The sequence below is a fragment of the Macaca thibetana genome, chromosome 13 (assembly GCF_024542745.1).
Source record: "Macaca thibetana thibetana isolate TM-01 chromosome 13, ASM2454274v1, whole genome shotgun sequence".
Lineage (NCBI taxonomy): Eukaryota > Metazoa > Chordata > Mammalia > Primates > Cercopithecidae > Macaca > Macaca thibetana.
In genome coordinates, this window is record NC_065590.1 from 70733632 (window position 1) to 70758114 (window position 24483).

Sequence of the window (24483 nt, forward strand, 5' to 3'; positions counted from 1 at the left end):
GGGAGGCCGAGGCAAGAGGACTACTTGAGCCCAGGAGGTTGAGGCTGCAGTGACAGCTATGACTGCACAACTGCACACCAGCCTGGGTGACAGAGCAAGAACCTGTGTCTTAAAAAAAACAAAAAGAAAAACAATAAAAACCATAAAGAAAGAGTAGAACAGAGATTAGAAAAACAGTATTCATAGAAGGGTAGGGGTTTATTTGTAAAGCTTCAGTACATCACTTGAGGCAACCATGGAGAAAAAGGTGGCTTTATGTTCATAATTTTTCAGCATTATGACTTTACTGTGATCTAAAACTGCTTTCTAATCCATGGGGAGAAGTTACTATTGAAGAGAAAGTGATGAATAATGGCAAAGTACAGGGCCTGTACACCAGTGCCGGTCGATAGCAACTATGTAGTAAACACTCTGTTCATTCTGGAAAAAAAGAAATGTTTGCTCCTATGCTCAACACGTGATGCAGCTGTGGGGGGCGCCATTCATTCTTTATTATATATAAACACAATGTAACCTCCATGGAGAACACACTGTGGATGGTGTCCCCTAGAGGAGCGCTGCATACTTCTGCATCTCTTCGCTGTAGTACAGCAGGTCCTCAAACAGCAGTGGTTTTGTTCAATGTCATTGGGTCATAACTTTAACAAGGGGAATAAAAATCAGTTCTCGGTTGGGGCCACTCTGTGTGTGGAGACTGCATGTTCTCTCCACGCTGTGTGGGATAAGCATATGAGCATATTAGGTGAACTGGAGTGTCTACATGGTCCTAATCTGAATGTGTATGTGTGTGTGTGTGTGTGAGACAGAGAAAGAGTATGTGAGAGTGTGTGTGTGTGTATGTGAGAGAGAGAGAGAGAGAGAGTATGTGAGAGAGAGAGAGAGAGGGAGACTGTGTGTGTGTGTGTGAGAGAGAGTATGTGAGAGTGTGTGTGAGAGAGAGAGCGTATGTGAGAGAGAGAATGTGAGAGTGTGTGTGTGTGAGAGAGAGAGAGAGAAAGAGAGTATGTGAGAAAGAGTGAGTGTGTGTGTGTGTGTGTGTGTGTGTGTGTGTGTGAGAGTGCACCCTGCAATGGGATGGTGTCCTGTCCAGGGTCGATTCCCACCTTGCAGCTTGCAGAGCTGCTGGGATGGACTCTAGCTACCCTCAACCCTGGCCTGGAATAAACATTTTGGAAAATAAATGAGTGAATAAATACAAATTCTTACAAAATAAAAATGCGTTAAAGCAGGCGATAATCACACAAACGTACAATAAACAATGCAAAGGGTTCAGTGAGCCTGCCATAGTGGGTATTGTACGTGTTTGAACTGCATGGCAGAAGGAGGTGCTCCTTACAATGTTTGCTTTGCAAACATTTATTCGTTGATTTAACACAGCACCACTACAACTACTATCACTCAGTGATTCAATAAAAATGGGGAATCACCATTGTACTTGTTTTTGGTTAATCTTTCTTAAATGTATATATAACTCATACTTACTTTAACTTTTACTATTAGAAATGTTTTAGGTCTTTATTTAGAAGTTTGGTGATGTTTTCGTGACCAGAAATATAAGGTAGGAACTTAACTCTTGTTTATATCAATTAGCCTCTGGTAAAACTGGTTTTGTTACATGTCAATTCACAAAAGTCATAGTTTCCAAGAATCTACAGAGGATGTTAAGTGAGGACTTACTGTATTTTAAACTCTTAGATACTGGCAATTCCTACAAACCTATTATCAGTTCAGGATGGCCATGAAGTTCCCAAGACTATTAAATACAGAAATGCAACATTACAAATGGTGGTCCCAATTTTGACCCTGATAGGTGTTAGTTTAGAATTACAGTGAAATAAAACAAGGAGCCTGCCTTCCTATATTCAATGCTGCAACCTTCTTGTGATGTTTGATTCAGATACATATTTCATGAAAAATATGAAGGCTCTTTCCTCTCTGCTGACTGATGCAAAATTCTACATGCCTGCATCAGTTTCTAGAAAAAGCATTATTAACATCTAAAATTAAAGAATGTTAAAACTGGAAGAGAAGTTACAAATAATCTGATCAAGTCCACTTGATTTAAAGATGTGTACACTAAGATGCCAAAAGATTGATGGTACTTAATTCATACAGATGCCTTTCATACAGAGTTCATGTACTAAGCGGGTATATTATGTCTATTAGCAACAGACACTGGTTAAAGAGCAATGTTGTTAAAAGCTTGTATCAATAAAGTGTTAGGTTACTAGTGGCTTTATACCATTTTATTTTATTTATTTATTTATTTTTTATTTAATTTTTTAGCTTTATATCATTTAAAAATAATTTTAGTTTTAAACTTTTGTTGCTATCGTACTTTTAAAAACATTTTTTATTCTAACCATGTTTCTGAGGAACTGAGTCAGGGATAATGTAAACTTTCTGTATGTCCTGGATGTATACTACTTTTCTTAGTGTTACAAGAATGTTATTTGTTACAGATTAAAACAGTAAACTACAATATGTTTGAATGAAAGAATTCTGTGTCATATACTTGTCACATACTTTTGAAGGACATGTTTCTACAGGGTTTTGATTTCAATCCTAATGTGACTGTCTACAACAGGCTAGATTATGTTGTATCTCTTTACAACATATTAACATATGACTAATATTACCAACAAATTACCAATGTAAGTCAAGGGTAAGGACTATTTTTAATCTTCTTTGTATCCCTACAGAGCTTAGCCTATAGTAGGCACTCAACAAATGCTAGATGAATAAAATAATGAATGAATGAACTAACAACAAATCAATGAAGACAGGAGAAATATTTGTGGGGTGCTGGCCTTGTTTTAAGAAATCTTGAAGGCCCAGGTGTGGTGGCTCACACCTGTAATCTCAGCACTTTAAAAGACCGAGGCGGGCAGACTGCTTGAGGCCAGGAGTTCATGACCTGCCTGGACAACATGGCAAAACCTTGTTTCTACAAAAAAATACAAAAAAAATGAGCTGGGTGTGGTGGCAGTGCCTATAGTCCCAGTTACTTGTGAGGCTCAGTTGGAAGGATCGCGAGTGTCCTTAGAGGGCAGGAAGAACTGGAGGCAGGGTGATGGGGAGGGAACAAAGTGGGGCGGGGACGCTGGGGCTTTCCATGTCAGCTAGCTTGGGCTGACTCAGAAAAAGATGCTATAAAATAGTTACAGTGCCGGGGGAAACAACAGCCATATGCCAGCCAAAGACTTAGCTTTGTATTCATTCATTTATTTAGTTCTCGAAATGAGCCATTAGTTTGGTACTATTATTTGCCCTTCACATATGTGGACACAGAGTCTCAAAGAAGTAAAGCAACTTGCCTTTATTACCCATGTGCAAGTCAGCATAATTTGTGGTGGACCCAAGATTCAAACCCAGGCAGTCTGACTCCAGTCACACTTTCAGCTTCTGTGCAACACAAAAGCTGCTGTGCAGAGCCTGAGAGGAGAGTTGCATACGATCATAAGAATCTGACAAAACCCAGGACCAGGAAATTTGGTTTGATTTGACTCACATCCCAAAGGTGTGGCTTCCAAAGTTGCCCAGTAACTTGGATTGCTAATAGGAATGGGGGAGGTGACAGCAGAATGCTGTATGTCTAGACTTCTGTACAGGACAAACTGAAAAATTCCAATTAGTGTTGAAGTAAGCCTTTAGGTATACGGTGGGGCAGTGAGCGAGATGACAAGACTAACTCATGTCAAGAAGAATCCAAAATGAGATGGATATATTATTAGAATAGCAAGACCTCAAAGGGAGACCTCAGGCAAGAATGATACCCACAGGCATCTCTGATCCTGAAGGTTTCTTTTATTCACTCAGTCAGTATCTGCTGAGCACCAAGGAGGGCCCTGGGAGACGGGCAGTTCTTACTCTACTCTGGTGTGAACATAAGCCTGGGTTCTGCTGAAGGACCAAAGCTTCCTATTAAAATAATTGAGATTTGTAAGTTATAGACTTTGGCTTAAAGTAGTGATATTTCATGAGTGTTTATGCTACAGGAGACTTTTTCCTTAGGGAAGGTCTTGCATTTTTAGTCATCTTTGTGGCCTTAATACCTAGTATGCTACCTAGAATGTGGCAGGTGCTCTGTTTATATTAGGTGAAGAAAGAAGGGAAGGAAGAAAGACCAGCTATCTCTACAAATGGGTAAAATTTGCAAATAATAAATTTATTGATACAAAATGCAACAGTCTCCTCCTGTACGTAATTTCTTCCTAAGTGTGAATGAAATGGAGGTGCACTCAGGTAGCACAAGCTAATGTTCCTTTTAAAATGCCAAATAAAACACTAACCTAAAGATAGGGTAAATATGCATCTTCCTTATAGTCTCAACTTGCCAAATGACTATTTGCCAGTGACTATTTGCCAAGGGACATATTTTGACTTCCTTCAAAGGCAGTTGAGGGAAACTGCTTCTTTTAACTTAATGATGAAAGATTCCGTGTGAAGTGACCGAAGTCTTAGATAAGCATGACCAGGTGGCCAAGATTTCACAATAGCAAAACCCAGGTGCAAGTGTAGGTGAGGTGACTGGACACAATGAAATCTGTATTTTTAGACTTTTTAAAAACTCAGAAAAAATGAATATATATGATCCCATGTTAAGAAAGACATAGCTTTTTAAATTTTGTAAGAGGCATTAGAAGGATTAAAACATAAACACTTCATGACAATTGCTAATTATCTTGTTGAAAAAACAAGGTTGGCCATTTGAGAAAACCTGGGCTGCCAAGGCAACTCCGTGACCTTGGCTTTCTAAAGGGAGGTATAAAAGGCAACAGGGACTGACCCTTCCCTAAAGAGAATTAAGTGTAGGAAGTCAGGACACCCCGAAATGGATAGAGCCTTATAGGAAATTTAAAGATGGCAGTAACTACAAGCTTAACAAGAGTTTTTGTTGTTGTTGTTTTTTGAAACAGGGTCTTGCTCTGTCACTCAGGCTGGAGTGCAGTGGCACAATCACGGCTAGCTGCAGCCTCCACTTCCCAAGCTTAAGAGATCTCCCCACCTTAGACTCTTGAGTAGCTGGAACTACAGGCCCTCGCTATCATGCCTGGCTAGCTTTTGTATTTTTTTTTTTTGTTGTTGTTGTTGTAGAGATGGGGTTTTGCCATGTTGCCCAGGCTGGTTTCAAACTCCTGAGATCAAGCAGTCCATCCACCTTAGCCTCCCAAAGTGCTGGGATTACAGGCGTGAGCCACCATGCCTGGCCAACAAGCGTTTTATAAACTCAGTTTTAGCACTAATGCCACTGTAGATAGTATGATGGTCACATGTAAACTGAGGAAGTAGAATGGCTTAACACCTATTTTGTATCTTCTTCAAAAAATATTTTCATAAAAGTGACAAATGATTAAGTGGTATGTTAAAGCCTGAGATAATTGATAAATCAGAAAGTGAGCATGTGTCTATATTGAGTCCAAGCCTCTGAGCCATGGTAATTATACCCACAGGACCAAAGCCTGCTTATTACAGAACCACTATTATGTTTGAGAGAGATCGAAGAGAATGGAAAGAGATTTAAGAAAATAGGCCAAATGTCAATTCAAAAGGGACAAAATATTCTAAAAACTACACAACTTGACACTCACAACTGAAAATTCTTCAGAAATAATTGTTAAATATATGATTTGTGACATTTAAGGGGAATAAAGCACTGACTACCAGGAGCCAGTACAGATTCTGGCAAAACAAGCCAGGCCCCTATAACTTCAGCTCATTTTAAAAATAGAGTTTCCAGCAAAGGAATGCTCTGATGTATTTTGTAATATATTTTGACTTCAGACAAGATACGGGCCAAGTGTTTTTCAAGATTTCTTGTGGAGATATATGTTGTCAGCTAAATAACTCTACTCAAGGAGTGATCAGCTATGTTCACCATCATTCTGCAGGTCTTTGTCCTTGGTTTTCTGTACAGTTTATTTTAATTCAGTGATTTAGATAAGGACATGTAAGCTGTGCTTATTTAATATAAGCTGGGAGGCATAAAGCATAAGATCACATTGTCAAGATTCAAAAATATCCCAAGTAGTCAGAAAATGGTTTAAAGCGATTAGGATAATTTATTGTTATATTTGGCTGGGTATATATTATCACTAAAAAAAAAAATCAAACGTTCTATTATACAACAGATAAGAACCACCTAACAGCAGGTGATGTAAAAAAGTTCCTAGTGTTTTTAGCTACTTATAACTTCAATATCAGCCAACGAAGTGCAATTCAAGGAGCTAATGCAAACTTAGGCCACACAAGTAGCACTGTACTCAGTAGACCAAATTTTGGAATACCTTTTTATTTTTGAGACAGTGTCTTGTGCTGTCATCCAGGCTGGAGTACAGTAATGCGCTCTCAGCTTACTGTGACCTTTGTCCCACCAGGCTCAAGTGATCCTCCCATCTCAACCTCCTGAGTAGCTGGGACCACTGGTGCACACCACCATGCCTAGCTTTTTTTTTTGTATTTTTGGTAGAGACAGGGATCTCGCCATGTCGTTCAGCCTGGTCTTGAACTCCTGAGCTCCAGTGATCTGCCTGCCTTAGCCTCCCAAAGTGCTGAAATTATAGGCGTGAGCCACCCTGCCTGCCTATTCTGGAGTATCTTGATTGTGGGCCACGTTTTATGTAAAGACAATGACATATTGTGTGTCAAAGGATGGAAAAGATCAAGAAAGTTCTAGAAACTGTCACCCGAGGAATGGTCAAGGGGAATGAGGATGTTTATCCTGGCAGAAGAATTAGGGGAATTCAAAATGGTTTTAACATATATGGGGTGTGTGTATGTATTATTCTATTTTTTTCTGGAAGAAATGCAATATACTCTTCTGTACTCTAAAGGGCAGGGCCTAGACACTTGATTGGAATCTACATGGAGCCAGAGCTGGGGTCAACAAAGTGAAGCACAGTCTAAGGATTATGGCTGTCATATGTGGAATGTGACACTGTGTGGGTGACCTCCTTGTCACTGGATGACCTGGCGAGTATACTAAAGGGAGAGCCTTCTGGGTGGCTGGAAGGATGCACTCCAAAGTCATTCCAGGTGGCACTCCTAATGCAACTGGACATCAAGGAAACAGAGACACAAACCACAAAAAAGAAGCAGCTCCTTTCTCCCAAATGATTATGAATTTGTTTGTGTTAAAAACTTTTTTCCCCCTTTTTTCAGGTTGTCAAGGGAATGTCTGAACAAGAGTGAAAAAGATATTCAATTACACAATCTGCTTTGACAATATCATATTAGGCCTCAGAAAAAACATACAGTCTTCTGTCTACTCACTGTTTATGCACTGACAGGTCCGACAACCATTGTGATCGCGTTTGAAACCATTAATGCAGTCCTTCCCTGTCAGAGTGCAGTTTGATAATTCCCCACAAGCAGGTGGATCAACTGTGATGATGGTTGGTTCTAATAATAAATAGAGAAAAAAATAATCAATGAAACATATGGTTATCTTTTAGATGCTATTCAATTTTTGAAATTCCACACCATAATGTTAAAAAAATCGAATCAACAATTGTCATCAAATCCTAAACTTTTATGCTCTAGTAATATCTTTAACCCCTGAAACAGATGTATTTGTGTTCAGATTTTTGAAAACATGAACACTACTTCTTTGTGTTTGAGCAGTTCATGCAGTTTTTGGTACCTTCACACAATTCTTCTCTGATGGTCACCACTACTGGAAGCAGACAAGAGAGGTTAAAATGAACTCCATTTAAATTGTTAACTGCTCTTCTATTTCTTCCTGATGTTTTCCGGTTTGTTTTTTATAATAATCAGGATACAGCTGTCAACTATCAGTTATCTCACTTCCATTCTGTAATACTTCTGAAATCTGTTACTATTTTTTTTCCAAATTAATAAATCAGTTTTTGAGACTAGTTTAAAACACCTGAATTTCTTTTATCTTTTATGTGACACTCCCTCACTTATGACAGATGATACGACAGATAACTATACACTTATCCTCAGGGCCCAGGGACTTGTGGGAGTGGCAGAGGGAGATACACGCATTCAGGAGAAAGAGTGGGCAGCCATGCTGGGAATAGGGCACGAAACAAAGCCAGACCAGAGGCGACGCTTTACCTTACCTGCCACATTAATGAAGAACTGCTTTGGGTAATAACAGTAACTACATATACTTACATAAAGCACAGTACGTGTTTACATAAGGTTTAAAGTGCTGTTCATAAATGCCTTCCAGCTTTACCATATTCCAGTGAGGTGGGTGCTATTATTATCCTCAATTTACAGATGAGGAAATCTAGCACACTGACTTGCCCATGGTTACAGTATTAGTTTGTGGTGGACCCAAGATTCAAGTCCAAGCAGTCTGACTCCAGTCACACTCTCAGCTTCTGTGTGACATAAAATCTGCTGTAATGATACCTGTTTCTCAACGCATCAATAAGGGACAGTTTATAAAATGCCAGGTTGTGAGAATGGTGTTGCCAAAGGAAACAGAGGCACTGACAAACTTATGCAACATCTTTTCAACCAAAATATAGTAACGTCTTCAAAGTAAGCTGTTGCTCACAATATCTTTGTGAAAGAGCTGAGTACAGAATATCTCTACCTACATTTTCACAGATGAAAAATATGAGGTGCAGAGGGGGTAACTGGCTTATCTAAGTTTACATAGCAACTCAGTAGCAGGCTGGGAATAGAACAGAACAGAGGTTCTTAACCTCCTGTCCAACACTCTATCCATTAGTCCACACTGTCTTCTCAAGTTTCATCTCCTGTTACCAGGGAAGAGAGATCAAAATAAGTGTTTTAGCTGCCACTGCTGAGATCAAGAGTTCTAAATTTTTATCCATCTACTAAAAGGGGACAGAGATTCAACTCTTCACAGGTAGCAGGCAACGATGACTTACTAGAGAGATGCTTAGATCAGCATTCTCCCAGTAAAAATATGTATAAAGTGAGTATAGCACATTCTCTATTTTTATTACAAAGAACAGCATCTTACTAAAATTTTTATATAAACTTTTCACTGCTATAGTTTCTAATGTCCTTCAATAACCAAGGTATTCTTTCTGATAACTGTAAACATCAAAAAGTAACTAAAGTTTAGTTGTTTTAAGACGTCCTGAGTTAGACACAGTATTGCTGCTCCCCTTCATTCTCTTAAAATTTACTGTAAACATCTTTAGTTCTCAAACCTATTAGTCTTTCTTTTATCACCACTTTTATTAGCTACCCCAAATAATGATTCTATTCCAATCTTCAGTACCAAGACTGCCAATGTTTTGTCAAAATTACTCTAACCACAAAAATGAGAGACAGCAGAAGGCAAGTGTCAGGTTTAAGTAAACCCACCACAGGTTATCCCAGTGAGAAAGGACCTCTATGTTCTAGAGTGATTAGGCCAAAGTTGAGGGAAGAATTCTGAACTCTATGCACACTGCTCTCCTAGACAGCTTATGGGTAAACAAATGTCTTAAGTATATCTACGCATACCAAAATCTTCTATTCTTTACTTACATTTAAGATGTGACATTTATGAGAAACTCTTGCATTCAGAAAATATACTATGAAAAAGTATATATTGAAGAAGATTAAACTGACCCTGAAAAATGTGTAATCATCATAGGATAGCATGGAATTTGAGCAGCAGTGAATTTTAGGGATTTATTTAGAGAATCCATTGTCTAACTTTTACAAAGATGATCTTCTACCTCTAAATGATATTTGCTCTCAATAGTGAGGTATGTGCTGTTTTTTTTTTTTTTTAAAAAAATATATTATGATTAACCATGAGATTGAGGTTGTGATCTGTGGCTACAAAGTGAAAGGAACAAATGGACTGGGTTGTTTGAGGATCAGAACCACAATGCTGACTTGGGCAGCCCCGTATCAGTCATAGAAGCCAATCCATCCAAATGGCTTCAACAGTTACCTACACAGTCACAGATGTACATGTAACACACATTTCCCCAGGAGAGGAAATACGTTCAATTGTTTTCCTAAAATATTCAGCACAACAGGTTTTGTTCACTTGAACAAATAAAATTGCAAGAAAGGGTCATTCAGTATGTGCTGGTGTTATAATGTATGTGTTAAATATTTCAGGTAAAACAAGTCCTACGGGATACCTTCCAAGCCTCAATGCTGTAGCATGCAAGAAGCAAAAAATCATTTTGTGCCTCTAAAATTAATATTTTCCCATTCGCTTATGACCTATATTAGATGAAAGAAATGGAGAAGCATAGCCATTTCAAATTTTCACACCCTCAATATTTAACATTAAACACAGAAAAACGCAACAAAATCTTTTATTCATGAAAACTTTCAATTTACTTTAGAACCATTCAATTTCCCCTCGATAGATTAGGCTGAACACAACAATAGTCATTGTGATATGTTAAATATAGCTAGAAGTCTAGGTTTTCTTAAAAAGACATTTTAACACTTGGCATCTCATTTTATTACATTTAACAAATACATCTCATTTTCCTACTCAGATACAAACTGGAACAAATTTTAAAGGTTTTTTCCGGGTGGTAACACATGTTTCTTGGGTCCTTACTGCTAATATCCTATGTCATTGTAATAAACACATTTGCAGGCAACTAGTTGTCTCCTGGCATTTCAATTGAAGTCATACATTACAGTCTACTGCCTTTCATCATTCTCCCAACATTTTAGTGCTTGGTTTCCTATCATATGAAGCCATATCCAGAGTAGTTAGATTTCTGTGAGAACAACATTACAACAAAAATATGACCTGTAAGTATATAGATTATCTACCTATTTATAAATTATCTAGAAAAAAATCTCATATTATTGTTAAACATATTTGAGAGTTTGCTTTCAGTCCAATATATTATTATATAATATCAGAACTGGTCCTACTACTAATATCAGGGTGATTTTTTGAGAAACAAGTGACACGAGACAACTGAGATTCAGTTTCTTATGCTAAAGAGTTAACTCCAAAGTGAGACATATTTGACACCGTGCTGAATTAAAGCATTTCAAATCAATATTATATTTATGGTTCTTAAAGAATAATGACCAAGAGCTGGTCAGATTCTTAACATAGCTTTTATCCAAGAGAGTTTCTGGTGGGAGAAGAGGTGATTTTAAAGGATCTAGAATCATGGTATCTCAGTATGACTGTTTCTCATCCAAAAAAAAAAAAAAAAAAAAAAAGCTGGAGGGAGTGTCAGCAAAGTATGTGAAACATACATTCTGCTTGTCTAAAAGTTAGAGCATCGTGAAATTTGTTCATCAGGAATTGTTATTATCCCAGAATTGTTATTCTCTAGTCTATGCAACAGTGCTTTGAATATGGAAAATACCTGTCGGGTTTTGGTCTGCAGACCAGAAGATTCTCATTTAAATCCTACATATCTGTGCTCCTATATTACATGGGGTATGGCACTGAAATTGTGTGTCAGAGAGTACATGCCTTTCTAGAAGGATGATGGTGATCCCCTATCTTTGATGTGTTTGGTAAACAAAGTTCAACTGAACAGAGGTCCTGCTAAGATTTCTGGAGGCACTGATGCATCCCTGTATGTGATACTTGTTGCTTGGAGCAAAGAAAACTGTCCTCCTTTAAACTGGCTGGGTAGGTATGTGTTAGTAGGCCTCTTTCAGAGGAGATAAATGGTCTTAGATTTAGGAGAATGATGAAATGCTTGCATAAAGGTGGGGTTTTGGAGAGGGGAAATTCAGTGAAGTACTGTTTATAGGATCACCCTGAAATTCTATCTCATCTTGTATTGAATCAGCTGAGGAATTAAAGAAATACCTTAATGTCCTCCAAAGGAAGAAGGCTTGAAACAGCAGGAATTCACTGTCTTTGGCTACTACTATTTCTAAAGGGAACCCTCGAACAGCTTCCTTGTGGAGAAGAATTCTAGAAATAGTTTGAGCCTAGAAGCAATAAAGAACAAAAATGGGTGTTTGTTATGTCTACATCCGGTTTGCTTGTTTCCTACTCAGCATCTGAGTGGGAAACATTACTCTCCTCAACCTGTTGTTTTCTTGAACAATTTTGAGAGACCCTCCAGGCACCTTACACTGTCCAGAAGAGCTATTTTTAAAAGAACCCTTGGGATTGTCAGGAGTGCAGATGCTCAGCCACCAATTCTTATCCCAAGTCTTAAGAGAACAAAATTTTGACAAAGTATCTTATAACATGCAATAACATAAACAAACACACGCTGATTCTTCATTTTACATTTATTAAAAATTTAGGGTTACTTCTTTCATATCCTAAAAAGCCTAACAGATGTCTTGTCAGTAAAAGTATTTCCAGGAAAATGTTAGTATTTTTTTTTTTTTTTTTACAAATTAGAGAGCTTCAGACACTAAGTTATTGAAAAACACCATCGGTATTTTATATTGATGTTCACATATTTCCTAGGAGCAATTTTATCTACTCAATGGTGAAATTAAGCTACTGGGATCACAATTAATTTGATTAAAAGTATAAAGTTAAAATGAAAATCATGAATCTAACTTCAAGGCCACGGTACTAGACCATAAATATATATTCGGTTATTCAGGTGTTATAAATGTGTTAAGCAAATCTAAGCTCTCTACTTTCTTGCCTTTTGTGATTTTATTTTATGAGAAATTCTTCAAACAGTGGCCAAGGAAGTAATAAGCTGAAATTCAAATTCAGCCCTTTAAGATGCTAGTATAAAGTTTTTAGATCAGTCTTATCCTCACATTATATAGTTCAACAACTCTGGGAGAACAGTAAAAATGAACATATTTTGACCTTCTGTTATTTTTAAATGTATAATTAGGCATATTCACTTCTGAAACAATATAATAATTAGTTTTTACATTTCAGGTACATGTAGCTTAAATGACAATGTTAATAGATGCTTTTAACTTGCTGTCTAATCTGTATTACTCCACTGAACTTCTGGTTTTGAATTAATCCATACAAGGTTCTTAGATAGATTACCATGAGCTAGTTCTCTCTCATAAATAATATTAATTATCTCCATTGAGAAATGTATGAAGCACTCTTTCTGATTAGCAGCCCTGGGAAAGCTGACAACCAATTAGCAGCTCTTGACTATGGGTGACTCTGTAAACGTACAACTGTTGAAGGGATACACAGCCATCCCTGTTGGGTTTGTGTGCAGCACTGTCTTGTCAGGAGGGTAATTAACTCTGTTTCTAGATTCTGATTGTCTGTAGGACTGCTGCCTCACTGTGTTGCCCCCTGGTGAACTGCAGGCCTGGCTGTGGAGAGCAGCTGTCTGCCAGCACCCTCCGTTCCTATGCAATCATACGCACACACACCCACACACTAAGAAAAGTCTTTCTGGAAAAACCTCTTTGTATGCACATTTCCAGAAAAAATGCTTTGTTTTCATTTTTATTTATTTTTCTTCTTCTTCTTTTGAGATGAGATCTCACTGTGTTGCCCAGTCTGGTCTCGAACTCCTGACCTCAAGCAATCTTCCTACCTCAGCCTCCCAAAGTGCTGGGATTACAGAAAAAGTACTTTTTAAAGACAGATACATTCTTACATTTCTTCATAAGTGAAAAAAAAATTCAAGTAGAAGTAATAAGATAAATGAAGCTAACAATTCCTATCTGTCTCTCGTTTCTCTTATTACTTCTTCTTTTGGGCTTTAATAATGCTTTGCATATTTTACATAGCTCTTCTCTGTAAATTCCCAAGCCTGCTTATTTGATTATGAACAATTACGCTTTCTTTTCAGACTTACTTCACGCACTCTTTCTTAAGGTAGTTTTATTTTTTTATTTTGGGCAGGGATTGGGGTGTTGGAGGGGGCTGAACTTGGTTAAGCAATGTGACTATCCAATGAGTAGGAAAATTCCAAAATGTCATTGACTTTACATGGCAGTTCAATGGCTAAATATATCAGGTCTCCTAGCCGGGGCCATAAAACTGGAGATAAGGCTGGCCAAGGCAGCATCAAAGCTTGTCTGTTTTGCTGTATTTTCGTATGTCATACTGCTAACACAGATGCTTTTCAAATGTGAGCCATAACTGGTCAGAACACCTTTCAAATAAATCACCAAACTGTCAACATAATTGCATCTTGGGAAGAAAAGTACAGTGAAGATGAAATTTTCCCAAATGAAGCTAGAGGAAAAACTCTACTAAAGCAGACAATAAGAAAAAAAAATTGAAGATATAAAAATTCCCTAATCTGGAAGTGGGAATTTCCGTGGCGTTTGAATGTGTACTTAAGAAAGCCTCATTAAGTCATGGAAAAAAGTCTCTTACGGTTGGAGTTTTCAAATTCTTTTAGCCGCTACACATTTGGTTATCCTTTTTCCCTTTGTACTTTCTCATAACAACACCTACATCCTTGTAATTTCTGAAGTACTTATCTCAGAGCAGTTTATTTTATTTTAAAATGAATAGTGTGCAAATGTTCCCAAGATTTGTATTATTTTGTGATCGGAAAGGGAAGCAACCATATATTTATTTTAGACCTATTTATTAATTTTGTATGCTTTTCCCAAGGAATCTTGGCTGTTAAACATATTAATATTTTTCTTCCTTTACCAAAACCATATTTAATAGGAAAAGATAGTATTATTGAGATTATTAAAAGAACACAAAAGACAAATTAAATTTTTTTTTTTTATATAGAGTAGGGTATCTTTTTCTAGGAATCCAGCTTGAGACAGCTCACAAAATTATCACTGGATTCCAAGAATCTAGATCTTTTATACTTGTCTTACATTTTATGTTTATTCTCTCTATTGCTAATGTTCACAGGAATTATATTTTCGTAGACTTTAACTGGAAATAATGTGTTATATTAATAGGTATGGGGGTTTGTGTGTGTGCACATTTAGGTAGCTATTTTCAACTTGTACAGGGTGGGTCAGGCAGTCAGAATTTTGGTAACTGGAACCTAGCCTTCTGGGAAATGGCTGAAAACCAGGGAGGAAGGGTCTGCACGTTAGGGACAATACTTCATTCACTGTTTATCACCTCAGCACCTAGCAGTTTGGTCTATAGAACTGCTCAATGAATGAATAAAAAGGCAAAAAGAAAGACATCTAAGCACCTAAAGTCAGTGTACATTATTTGGCAAAGAAGAGCTCCCATTCAAAATTGTCCTAAGAGGCTGTAATCTCTAATTTTCTAACTTTTAGAAGATTAGACAGTAAGTTCCTTAGGGTCCACATCACTATGGCAGTCTTTTGCACATAGGAGGTACACAATAAATGAGCTCCACTGAAGCAGAAAGCCAGATCTGAACGCTGTTGTAAACCTGACATACTTAATAATAGTGAAAATACAGTGCAAATCCCCAAATCTGTCCAAAATGAGATTACTCAGTGATGACACTCAGTTTCCTGAGATAGGTTAAAATATGATCTGTATCTTTGGCTTAAGAAGGCACAAAAGTACACAAAGTATTATAGAAGGCCTCACATCAAAATTCTTCATGTAAGATCTGACATCCCAAATTTTAATTACCTGGAGAATTCACTTCTGGAACTACCCTACTCCTTGATGATGCCAAATAAAAAGGGTTATTAAAATAATCCTGAAAACAGTTAGGCAGTCATTCAACTCAGGAGCTCATCTTCTACTGCATGAAGTTATGGGCACTTGCTGACTGCCTGGCAAACTGATAACCGAGTTAATTAGACACTGACGAGAATCAGAGAAAGAAAAGGAAGAGTGCAGAGCAGAATGCACACGTGCTGGTGATGGTATCTTGGTGCCTGGCAGACTGATGGAGGCTGAGCAGCTCATTTACTCAGTGGGGGCTTAAGTGCCAATGGTTAGGGCCTGGGGCCTAGAATTTGGACGGATATGAACAAGAATGGGCAGAGGTCAAGCTTGACAGGATGGGAGAGTGGGTCAGGGCTCTTGGGTTGAGTAATGTCCCTAGGTGGGAGGATGCAGGAATGAACAAGTGGAAGCAGAAAACAGATCCAGCTCTCCCAGAAGTCAAAGAGCAAGGTCAAAATTCCAGTCAGAGGCTCATGAAAAGAACCCGGGATCAAAGGCTGGGCCACAGAGTTCAGAATAACAGTAACTGGGTCTCAGCAATGGGGATGGGGCCAGGAGAGACTGGCTTTTGAATCTAAGCCACAATGATCAAGTACTTTGATATTCACCATCTGATTTTCCTCATCCCCCGTCTTCTCACGATGGGGGTCTACTGGGAAGCAATGCCAAGGTCATGGATTTGGAGTCAGAAAACATAGCTTGAGTCTCTGCTCTCTCATTAGGCTAACATGTTATGACGGACCTCTCCGGGCTTCTAGAATTTGGGAATACTCATTATTTCTACCTTACAATATTCCTATAATGATCAAACAAGATTGTCAAGAAAAGACTATACTGTAAGGGTGACAGCAACATTACTTGTTGTTGTAATTATTGATGTCATGCTGATCTTGTCTGCTCAGAGCTATAACTGGTCTCGGGTAATGGCTAATGAATTATTAGCCCTTTCACAGACCTCAAATGCTCAGCTGATAAATGGTATGGCAATTGGTTTGGCATTCTGAACCCTGCCTATTGTAACTTAAGTATCATTTTCTATCTCCACTGATAACATGAAAAGCATGTGAGATGGTGGGTGGGTCTGTGCTGTCTTTTCATATGGTCTGGTAAGCTTTGGAGCATGTTAGTGACCAGCCAGTTGCGCCTTTCACATTTGCTGAGTAGCAGTCTGATATCATTGTTCTACATTTTGACTATGTCTATGATGTCTCCAAGAGAACAGAAATCTCTTAGTAATCAGCTAATCCAATGTGGGTTGAAACAATGCCTCTGTGTGCCTGGCCCCCGTTCTTCCTCTCTCATGATGGGGGCCTTGCTAGATCTTTAGGGACAAGGGCAAACTCATCACAGTATCATTTATACTAGTTTTTATCTTTGCCAGTGTTTCTGCCACTCTCAAGTTGAAAGATACAGAAGACCTATTTCTAAAAACTGTCTTTAATGAGCAAATCTCAGCGTTAGGAAGTCAGGGATCTCAAACATATGTCAACAATAAGAGAAAGTTCAACCAGTACTTTCATAACAAGAAATGTAGGGGCTTCTCAAGCAATGAGTCATGTTCGTAGTATCTCTGTCACAGGACTGTGAAGCACCCCCTGTGGAATTCGTCTGACATAAAATCTCCATGGAATCTTTAAAAAACTTGATTCCCAGAAAGGATGAGAGATTTATGGCTTTGAAAAGATCTGAGCTTGCCCACCCTCTCAATATGCAAGGCCTGAGGTCATCCCAAGTGGATAGCTTATTATCTCCAAACATATTATAGCTTCCCTAACAAATAGAGACTCCCTGAATTGTTTTAAAAGTGAGCTGTTCAATTAAGGTGAAAAACAACATGATCTCCTGTCTTCCTACTGATAGGCAAACTAAGGGGATTCGACTACCATGCAAGGCACAAAGGCACAGGCAAAGGATAGGCACTGAATATACATAAAGAAGCACATAAATATACGTCATTAGATTACATAATAGATTCAAGGCAAGTCTCAAATTATATCATGAATACTTTTTTAAAGTAAGGAAATGGGGATCCAGGTAAATTTTAGCTAGAAAAGAGTAAGCTGCGGGCAGGGATGAGGTAAGCACACAGAATCCATGCTTTGAATTCTGGTGCTGGGTGAGTGGTGGCTTGCAAATCAATTCTCGATTTGCCCCAGCAGCCAATGTGAAAGTTACATGATTTGCGGGGTCCACAAGGATCAAGTACTTGGCCTTAGGATCTTGAGGATTCTTAGTTGTGTTTCACTACGCTGCTGCAAAGTAAGAGCTGGAGCCCTGGATTGCACCTTTCTGTTGGCAGCCAGCATTAAATTCTGTCATCTCAAATGGTCCATATACCTGAATGGGGCTGTGTTTCAAACAAACCAGATAAATCCAGCTAATCTCTCAGATGTGAAAGTTAAACTCCACTGAGGTGTAAACAGTTCTGTAGATATAAATGGTAAGTAAAAATTTGGTCAAACTACTAATCAACTTGAACTCAAAATACTGTAAAACAAAATGCATGCTTTCTGGCAAATTTCAGAAACATGCTAAACGTCCTGTATTGCTCATCTCAGGTCAAATTTAGATTAAACTGATGGTATGACCCCTGGACCAAGATCTGGCACTGCTGAGTCCCCTGGCAGGTGGCTGATAGGTGGGTATGATGCTGCTCCTGCCACTTCATCAGCCACCTGCGATGGGGAGACACACACAAATGCAAGAGGCGTTCTTTAACATTTCCCTTCTTTCAATCTGTCCTACGATTTTAAAGTGGTATTGCAACAGATGTTTTATATGCTTGTGTATCTGTACACTGTATCTTCAATAATCAGATAGATATAGCACAGAAAAGTTCTAATAGGGGCTTTAACAGTGGCTCACTGGATTTTTCACTATCTTCAGTGCTAACCCTCATATATTAAGCAATGTGAAATCATTTTGTTTTTATAAGATATACTTAAGACTATACCAGGAAACAGTCTGGTATAATTAGAAGTGGTATTAGATAACTAAAATACTAAAAATAAATTGCATTAGAATCACTATCTATTTTGAGCTGTTTCTATAGGCAAATTATTTTAGTCTAATTTATTTGAAAAAAAATGTTGGAATAGAACACCTGCAATTTCAGAAAAACATTGTAATACAGTATATGACCATTTTAATATATGCCTCTAGTCCCTAGAAGTCATAAAAATACTATGTAGTAGGTGAACTGATTTTTTTTTAATAAACACACCAGGAGTTATACTTACAAATAAGTGTTATTGATAAAAGTACTCACTTTTAAAGGCTATATTCTTATGCCAAAATGCTGTTCATGTTAAAATTCTATTTGAAACCTCTTCATAGTTGTTCTCAGAGCAAATTACTATGTCATAGAAGACAAAGTGCCTTTATTTTACTGTCACTTTTTGCTTCCTCTAAAGAGTTTTACTCAGCTACATCGGCCACCTTTTTTTTTTTTTTTAAACCAGACTTCAACATAAATGACTTTGGCTATTTCCTAGAGTTTAATAAACCTTCAAAGTCAAGGGTTTACAAATCTGAGGATATTCAAAAGGATGTTCTATGATCTCTAAAGTCAGTTTCAAAAGAGAGGCACCAAAAATATTCTGAACGACTGTACTCCTGGAGTAAGTATACATTTTTCCCATATAACTTCTGAAAGGAAAAACACTTCACTTTAATACGTACATTTTAGTATGTTTAAAAATAATTTTATTATCTGGTGGGACCTTGTATTGGTGGGAATAAACAAACATGCTTCATAGGAAAGTGTAATCAGGTGCTTTAAATACAGGGGTGTTGAGTCCAATCAATTCCTTGGAACTGAGGCAAACAGTAGGAGGAGATGAGGATTTTAAAATAAGATGGTCTAATACAGCCATGTTAGTTAAAACGGTATCTTTTAAACGTTGGGCAGTATGATTACTAATTAAAATGTTAAATTCTACTGGGTAGACAAAAGCTAAAAGGAAACCAATTCTGCTATTTATCAATGGCTGCAGCATAAAGAAGATGGAATCTTTTCTTTTTAAAGTCTGCAAGCCTTTTCTGAAGGGCATGTCTCTTAATAACCTTCATTAACTTCTGTTTGGTTGCCTAAGAGTTGTCTCATCCAAAAAAAGTTTAGCACAGTCTCAAAAGAGATTGTGTTTATTTAAGCTTGTTGGAAAAACATTCCTATCATTTCAAGAATGACTAAATATTTTTCATTCACATAGTTAGCATTCCAGACTATGTTTTCCTGCCTCTGTTGATTAGATGAAAATTAGCAGGCCCAAGTCTGATCTATTAGATGCAATTATTGTCTTAGTAGGAAAATTATGAGACTCCCAGCAATAACACCCTTTTAGGAATGGGAAGTAGACGGCAGAGGAAATAAAGGGCAACCCACCCCCTTGCATGCCACTTCAATAGGGAAATACTTACCAGCTGAACTCTGTAGACTCAGGGGCTGAGGAATTTCCAATCATGTGTCTCAGAATTAGCTCTCAACAATTCTGAACATTTAAGGCATTGATCAGTTTGGTCATCTAGCAAATTAAGAGTATAGACCAACCTTCACTTTTATTTATAAAACTTGGTTCAGTATGGCAGCCTTACTCAAAATCAAGTACAAAGTACAAGGCATTACCGACACAAGCAAAGACATGCTGGACTTGGAGAACCAGCAGCAGAACTTCTCGGTCTAAGAATAACCATTTCTTCTCTATTTACTTCTACAACATTTATTTCTATACTTGTTTAACTATTAATGTAAGTGGTGGATCTAACATGTAAAGAAAGTCACTTACATAATGTACATATTTCTATATAGCTGTGAAAAATCACAAAATCTTGAAAGTGATATATTAAGGCCGGATATGAATGTCTTTTACATTCATTTTACCTATATTCTAGTTTTATTTTAAATATCTAAAGATATTTTAAATGATCAAATAAAAATCAAAATATGACAATATTCATCACTGAAAATTTCTGATGTTTATGTTAAAGACCTAGGTTAACAAATGGTCATTTGCTACGCATTGGTAACCCAACATATGACCTTATTTGGACAAGCAAAAAATAGACTGTGTTATATTTTAATTTCCATTTATGGAACTAGTCTCCAGGACATTTAGAGTTAAAGGATAAAACACATGCCTAACAGTCTTTAGGCTATTACGAATATTGTATTATTCTTGGCTTACTAATAATAGCATCGTATATGGCACTGAAGCAATACCACCCATAAACTGAGTTTTGATCCCTGTTATGTACCAGAATGTTAATAACATGTGACCCTATGGCATCTTTGACTTCACTGCCTCTCAGGGTCAGCCAAACTATGTTTGACTCCGTGCCACAAAAGCAGTAGCTTAATCATTTGAGATACTGTTCAGTGAGGAAGCATTATGGGCAGGGCTGGAAACATTTTTTCTAGTTTCAAAGAATTCCCACCCAGATATGTGCCTGGTACAGACTTTTCTGGCAGCCCAGTGGAAATCTCATTAGAAGGGCAGCTTGATTCAAGGTATGTCATCAGCCTTCAGGGAGAGAATACAGTGTTTCTATAAATTTGGGATTGATGAAGACGACAGTACATTTGATAGCTCACAGAACTCCAGCCTTTTAGATGAGTATAGCTTACACTATTGGGTTAGCTGAGACTGAAGTGGCTTACTAAATCCACACAGGTCAAGACATGTCTGACATTTAGTCTTCAACACTATCCCAAGTAGGACCAGGATTCCCTAAGTCAGAGATCCAAGAAAGCCAGGTGGCAGGAAGAAAGAGAGTTGATTTTTTGGTTCAACCACATTCCATCCTGAACCCAGAGTTAGAAAGAATCCATGCACAGTGAATCTCTTATTTCTCCTCTACTTCAAGAGTTAAGCCCAGGTTATTGGCAGAATTATTAGGCCTGAAACTCAGTTGGATATCTGATAATATGTCTGCAAATAGCAATTTTAACTTTTTATTAAGAAGAAAACTTAAAAAATACTGAATACTATGGACTCTGATATACCTCTCGTCCAGCTTTAACAATCTACAAATAACTCTTTGACTTCCTGTCAGAGATAGAACATGGATTTTGCTTTGTTTTCAGACAGACAGAAATAGTAGAGGGGAAACTACCCATTTGCCCAACCTCAAGCATGGAATTTATTTACTGGCAACCTAAGTATAATTCTGAATGCTACCTTTTAAAATATTACCTAAGTTGTTCCTAGTTCTTGAAAAGTGATACTCTGGTGTTGGCTTCAAAATCCCTAAGGTCATCAAAATCATCAGCTCCTCCCTGCAGGAGACGGTGCACATAAGGAGGCCTGAAGAACACTCAGGTCACAGTGGCCACCTGGGTCGGGTCCAGCCGCAGCCCAAGATGAGAGGGCAGATCAGGTCTGACATCAAGACTTCAAAGTCCCCATGAAGCTCTAATCTCTTGCATCAGGTGTCACAGCTAAGCTGGCCACACACCTGTCCACATCTCTTGAATTTTCTTACTGAGTAATCACGGGGATGTTATAGATGTCACATAGCCAAAACTTCCCTCCCCAATACCTTATTTTACCTTCAGTTGCAAAACAGATTTCTAATGGAAATGGCAACCTGTCCTCAGGATCCCTCTGATATTAAGAGTCACCTTCGGCAGCATTTATACTTGGTATCATTGGAAAAAAAATTAGCAAATTATTCTCAATACCTAATGATGTAGTAAAAAAAATCCTTGTGCGTGTAAGTAACTGAAATGCAGTGGCACCTACACCATGCAATCTTAAAAACAGTACATTAACGTGGCAGCGAGCATTAGCCTTAGAGTGTCTGGGTAGCCCCACTTAAACTCTGTGATTCTGGACTTCAGAGGCTGAACTGGGAGAGAACAAACCACAGAGTACACATCAGTCTTGGAAGGCCCATGAGGCTGCCACAGGGATGGAGCCCAGAGCTGAGCCCACCAGAAGGGTGAACTGTCAGTGCAGGAAATTGGTCCAACTGGCCTGTAGACATGTGGGCCCACCTCATGTCACACACTTCCACAACACTCTTACTTGGTCCACCTCATGTCACACACTTCCACAACACTCTTACTTATGTTCTCAAAAATGTGTTTTCAGTGATAAGCACCCTGACATTATTCTTCCTTCCGCTGGTAGACCAGGGGTCCCAATGGCCATCAGCTTTTGACGATCTGGTTAAGGTAACCCTGTATCAGGGTCTCCTCCCTCACTCAACTAAAAAGAAGATCTGCAAGAAGGGTCTGGTTGGGACTTGCTGCTCCAGTCTTTCTTTCCTCCTCACTGCCCTCACTTATTATTTACTCATTAAAAATTTTTGAGCATCTACTTACGTATCAGATGTTGTTTTAGGATTCAAAAGAATATGCCAAATTCTTTCTTTCCATGGGCATGGAGCCTCTTTCAGGGTGTAATGCACTGCAGCAGAGGCAGTGTCCATTCAGGGTGCAGGGTCTGGTCCTGGGGACACACTGTGCTGTCAGTTATGAGCTTTATGACCCTGGGCAAACTACATGGCCTCTGAACTTTGTGTTCTCTGATGGTAAACTGGGATGACAGCACCCATACCAAAGGGATGCTGTGAGGATCTCAAATTAGTTGCTCCTCTTAAAGCAGTTAAACCTGACACATAACAATAGTATGAAATGTTAGCTACTGTCATTAAGGGTTACAAATAACAGTGGTCCAATGGTGCCAGACACAGATGAAGACCCAATTCTGCTGTCCCATCTCTTTTTTGTTTTCAGTTTTTAAGGACATTAAGGCCATGTTGTGTATGTATACCCTTCAACTGAAAACTTTATATGCTATTCCACATGTTTCCACCCTAGCTCTTTACAGGGGTCAGAAAATAAAAATAATGAGATCGATAAACAAGAGATGTAGAGAAAAGTCAACAAGGCAAAATGTGAGAATACAATCAGTTACAGACTGGAAAGGCTTATCTGTATACCGGAATTGGGTGTTGACAATAACTTGCTAAGAATTCATCATGAGAGTACTTAAGTGCCAATTTAAAAAGCACTTAGGTACTTGTGAATCAAGTCAGCTGTCAAGTAACAGCCTAGTCTTTAAGGACCCCAGGTTCACGTCCCTAGTCCTCCGGGAGTAACCAAAAAGCATATTATCTTGTCATTTGGAAGGTATGTGTCTCCAATAACAACAGCCACAATAAGGTTCTTCCTCCTTGGAGGTCCTAACACGCCTTATTTAGTGATGCTGTTAGTTTACTTAGAATCTAAAACCACAATCCTTGTGTGGGGTCCCTTCATCTAATTTCGTACTCTGACTATGTACCTAGAAACTGTAGCTAATAGGGTAAGGGCCAACACTGGTTATGCAACTGTGCACAGAGGAATGTACTGTGCGTATAAACTAGGTAAATACCAGTGTTTCTGGTTTTCCTCTAACTATTTCTGGGTGATTGCTTATTTTTTGCACATTAACACCTTGCACTTTTTCTAATTTCATACAATCCTTTTGCTACTCTGAAATCATTTGAAATTATATTTAAGTATGATATTGAACGACTGCTGAGAAAAAATGTCTTCAAATAATCCCAGAGACTTTCTTGGACCATAAACTAAGCAGTAAGATCCATTCACCTTGTGTTATTTTGTAAGTTTATCCTATACTAAAAAAATCTGTTCCTATTATTAATACATCTTAAAATGAAAGCGTTATTGGAGAGTAAATACATTCATATGAAACTCACTACTCAACTAAGTTAAAAACAAAAACAAGAAAAGCAAGATAAATTATTTCTGAGAACCAGAAAATGGAATCTTCTGAAAGGTTTGATGAGAGATGAGAGCCAGAGCATGAAAGAGACAGAGAGGAAAAAAGACCAGCAGAACTTTACAGCTGAAATGACAAGGACACTGAGCTCTGTTGAGGTGGAGGGGGCTGCCCAGACCTGAGGCTCTGGAAGTGTATTCAGGGATGCATCTCAAAGGCATCTTTCCCCTGAGGTCTTCAAACTTCGAGGAGACAGTAGGTGGATGACCA

General features: G+C 38.2%; 1 protein-coding gene across 4 annotated transcripts in view; it reads right to left on the bottom strand.

Moving 5' to 3' along the window:
* The window catches only part of CRIM1 (cysteine rich transmembrane BMP regulator 1), a 196649-nt gene that overhangs the window by 43986 nt on the left and 128180 nt on the right, over window positions 1-24483 (bottom strand). For all 4 annotated transcript variants that reach the window (XM_050753298.1, XM_050753300.1, XM_050753302.1 and 1 more), the window contains one exon: window positions 7273-7401. In XM_050753298.1, coding sequence (XP_050609255.1) covers window positions 7273-7401 — 129 coding nt within the window. The remainder of the gene's footprint in view (window positions 1-7272; window positions 7402-24483) is intronic.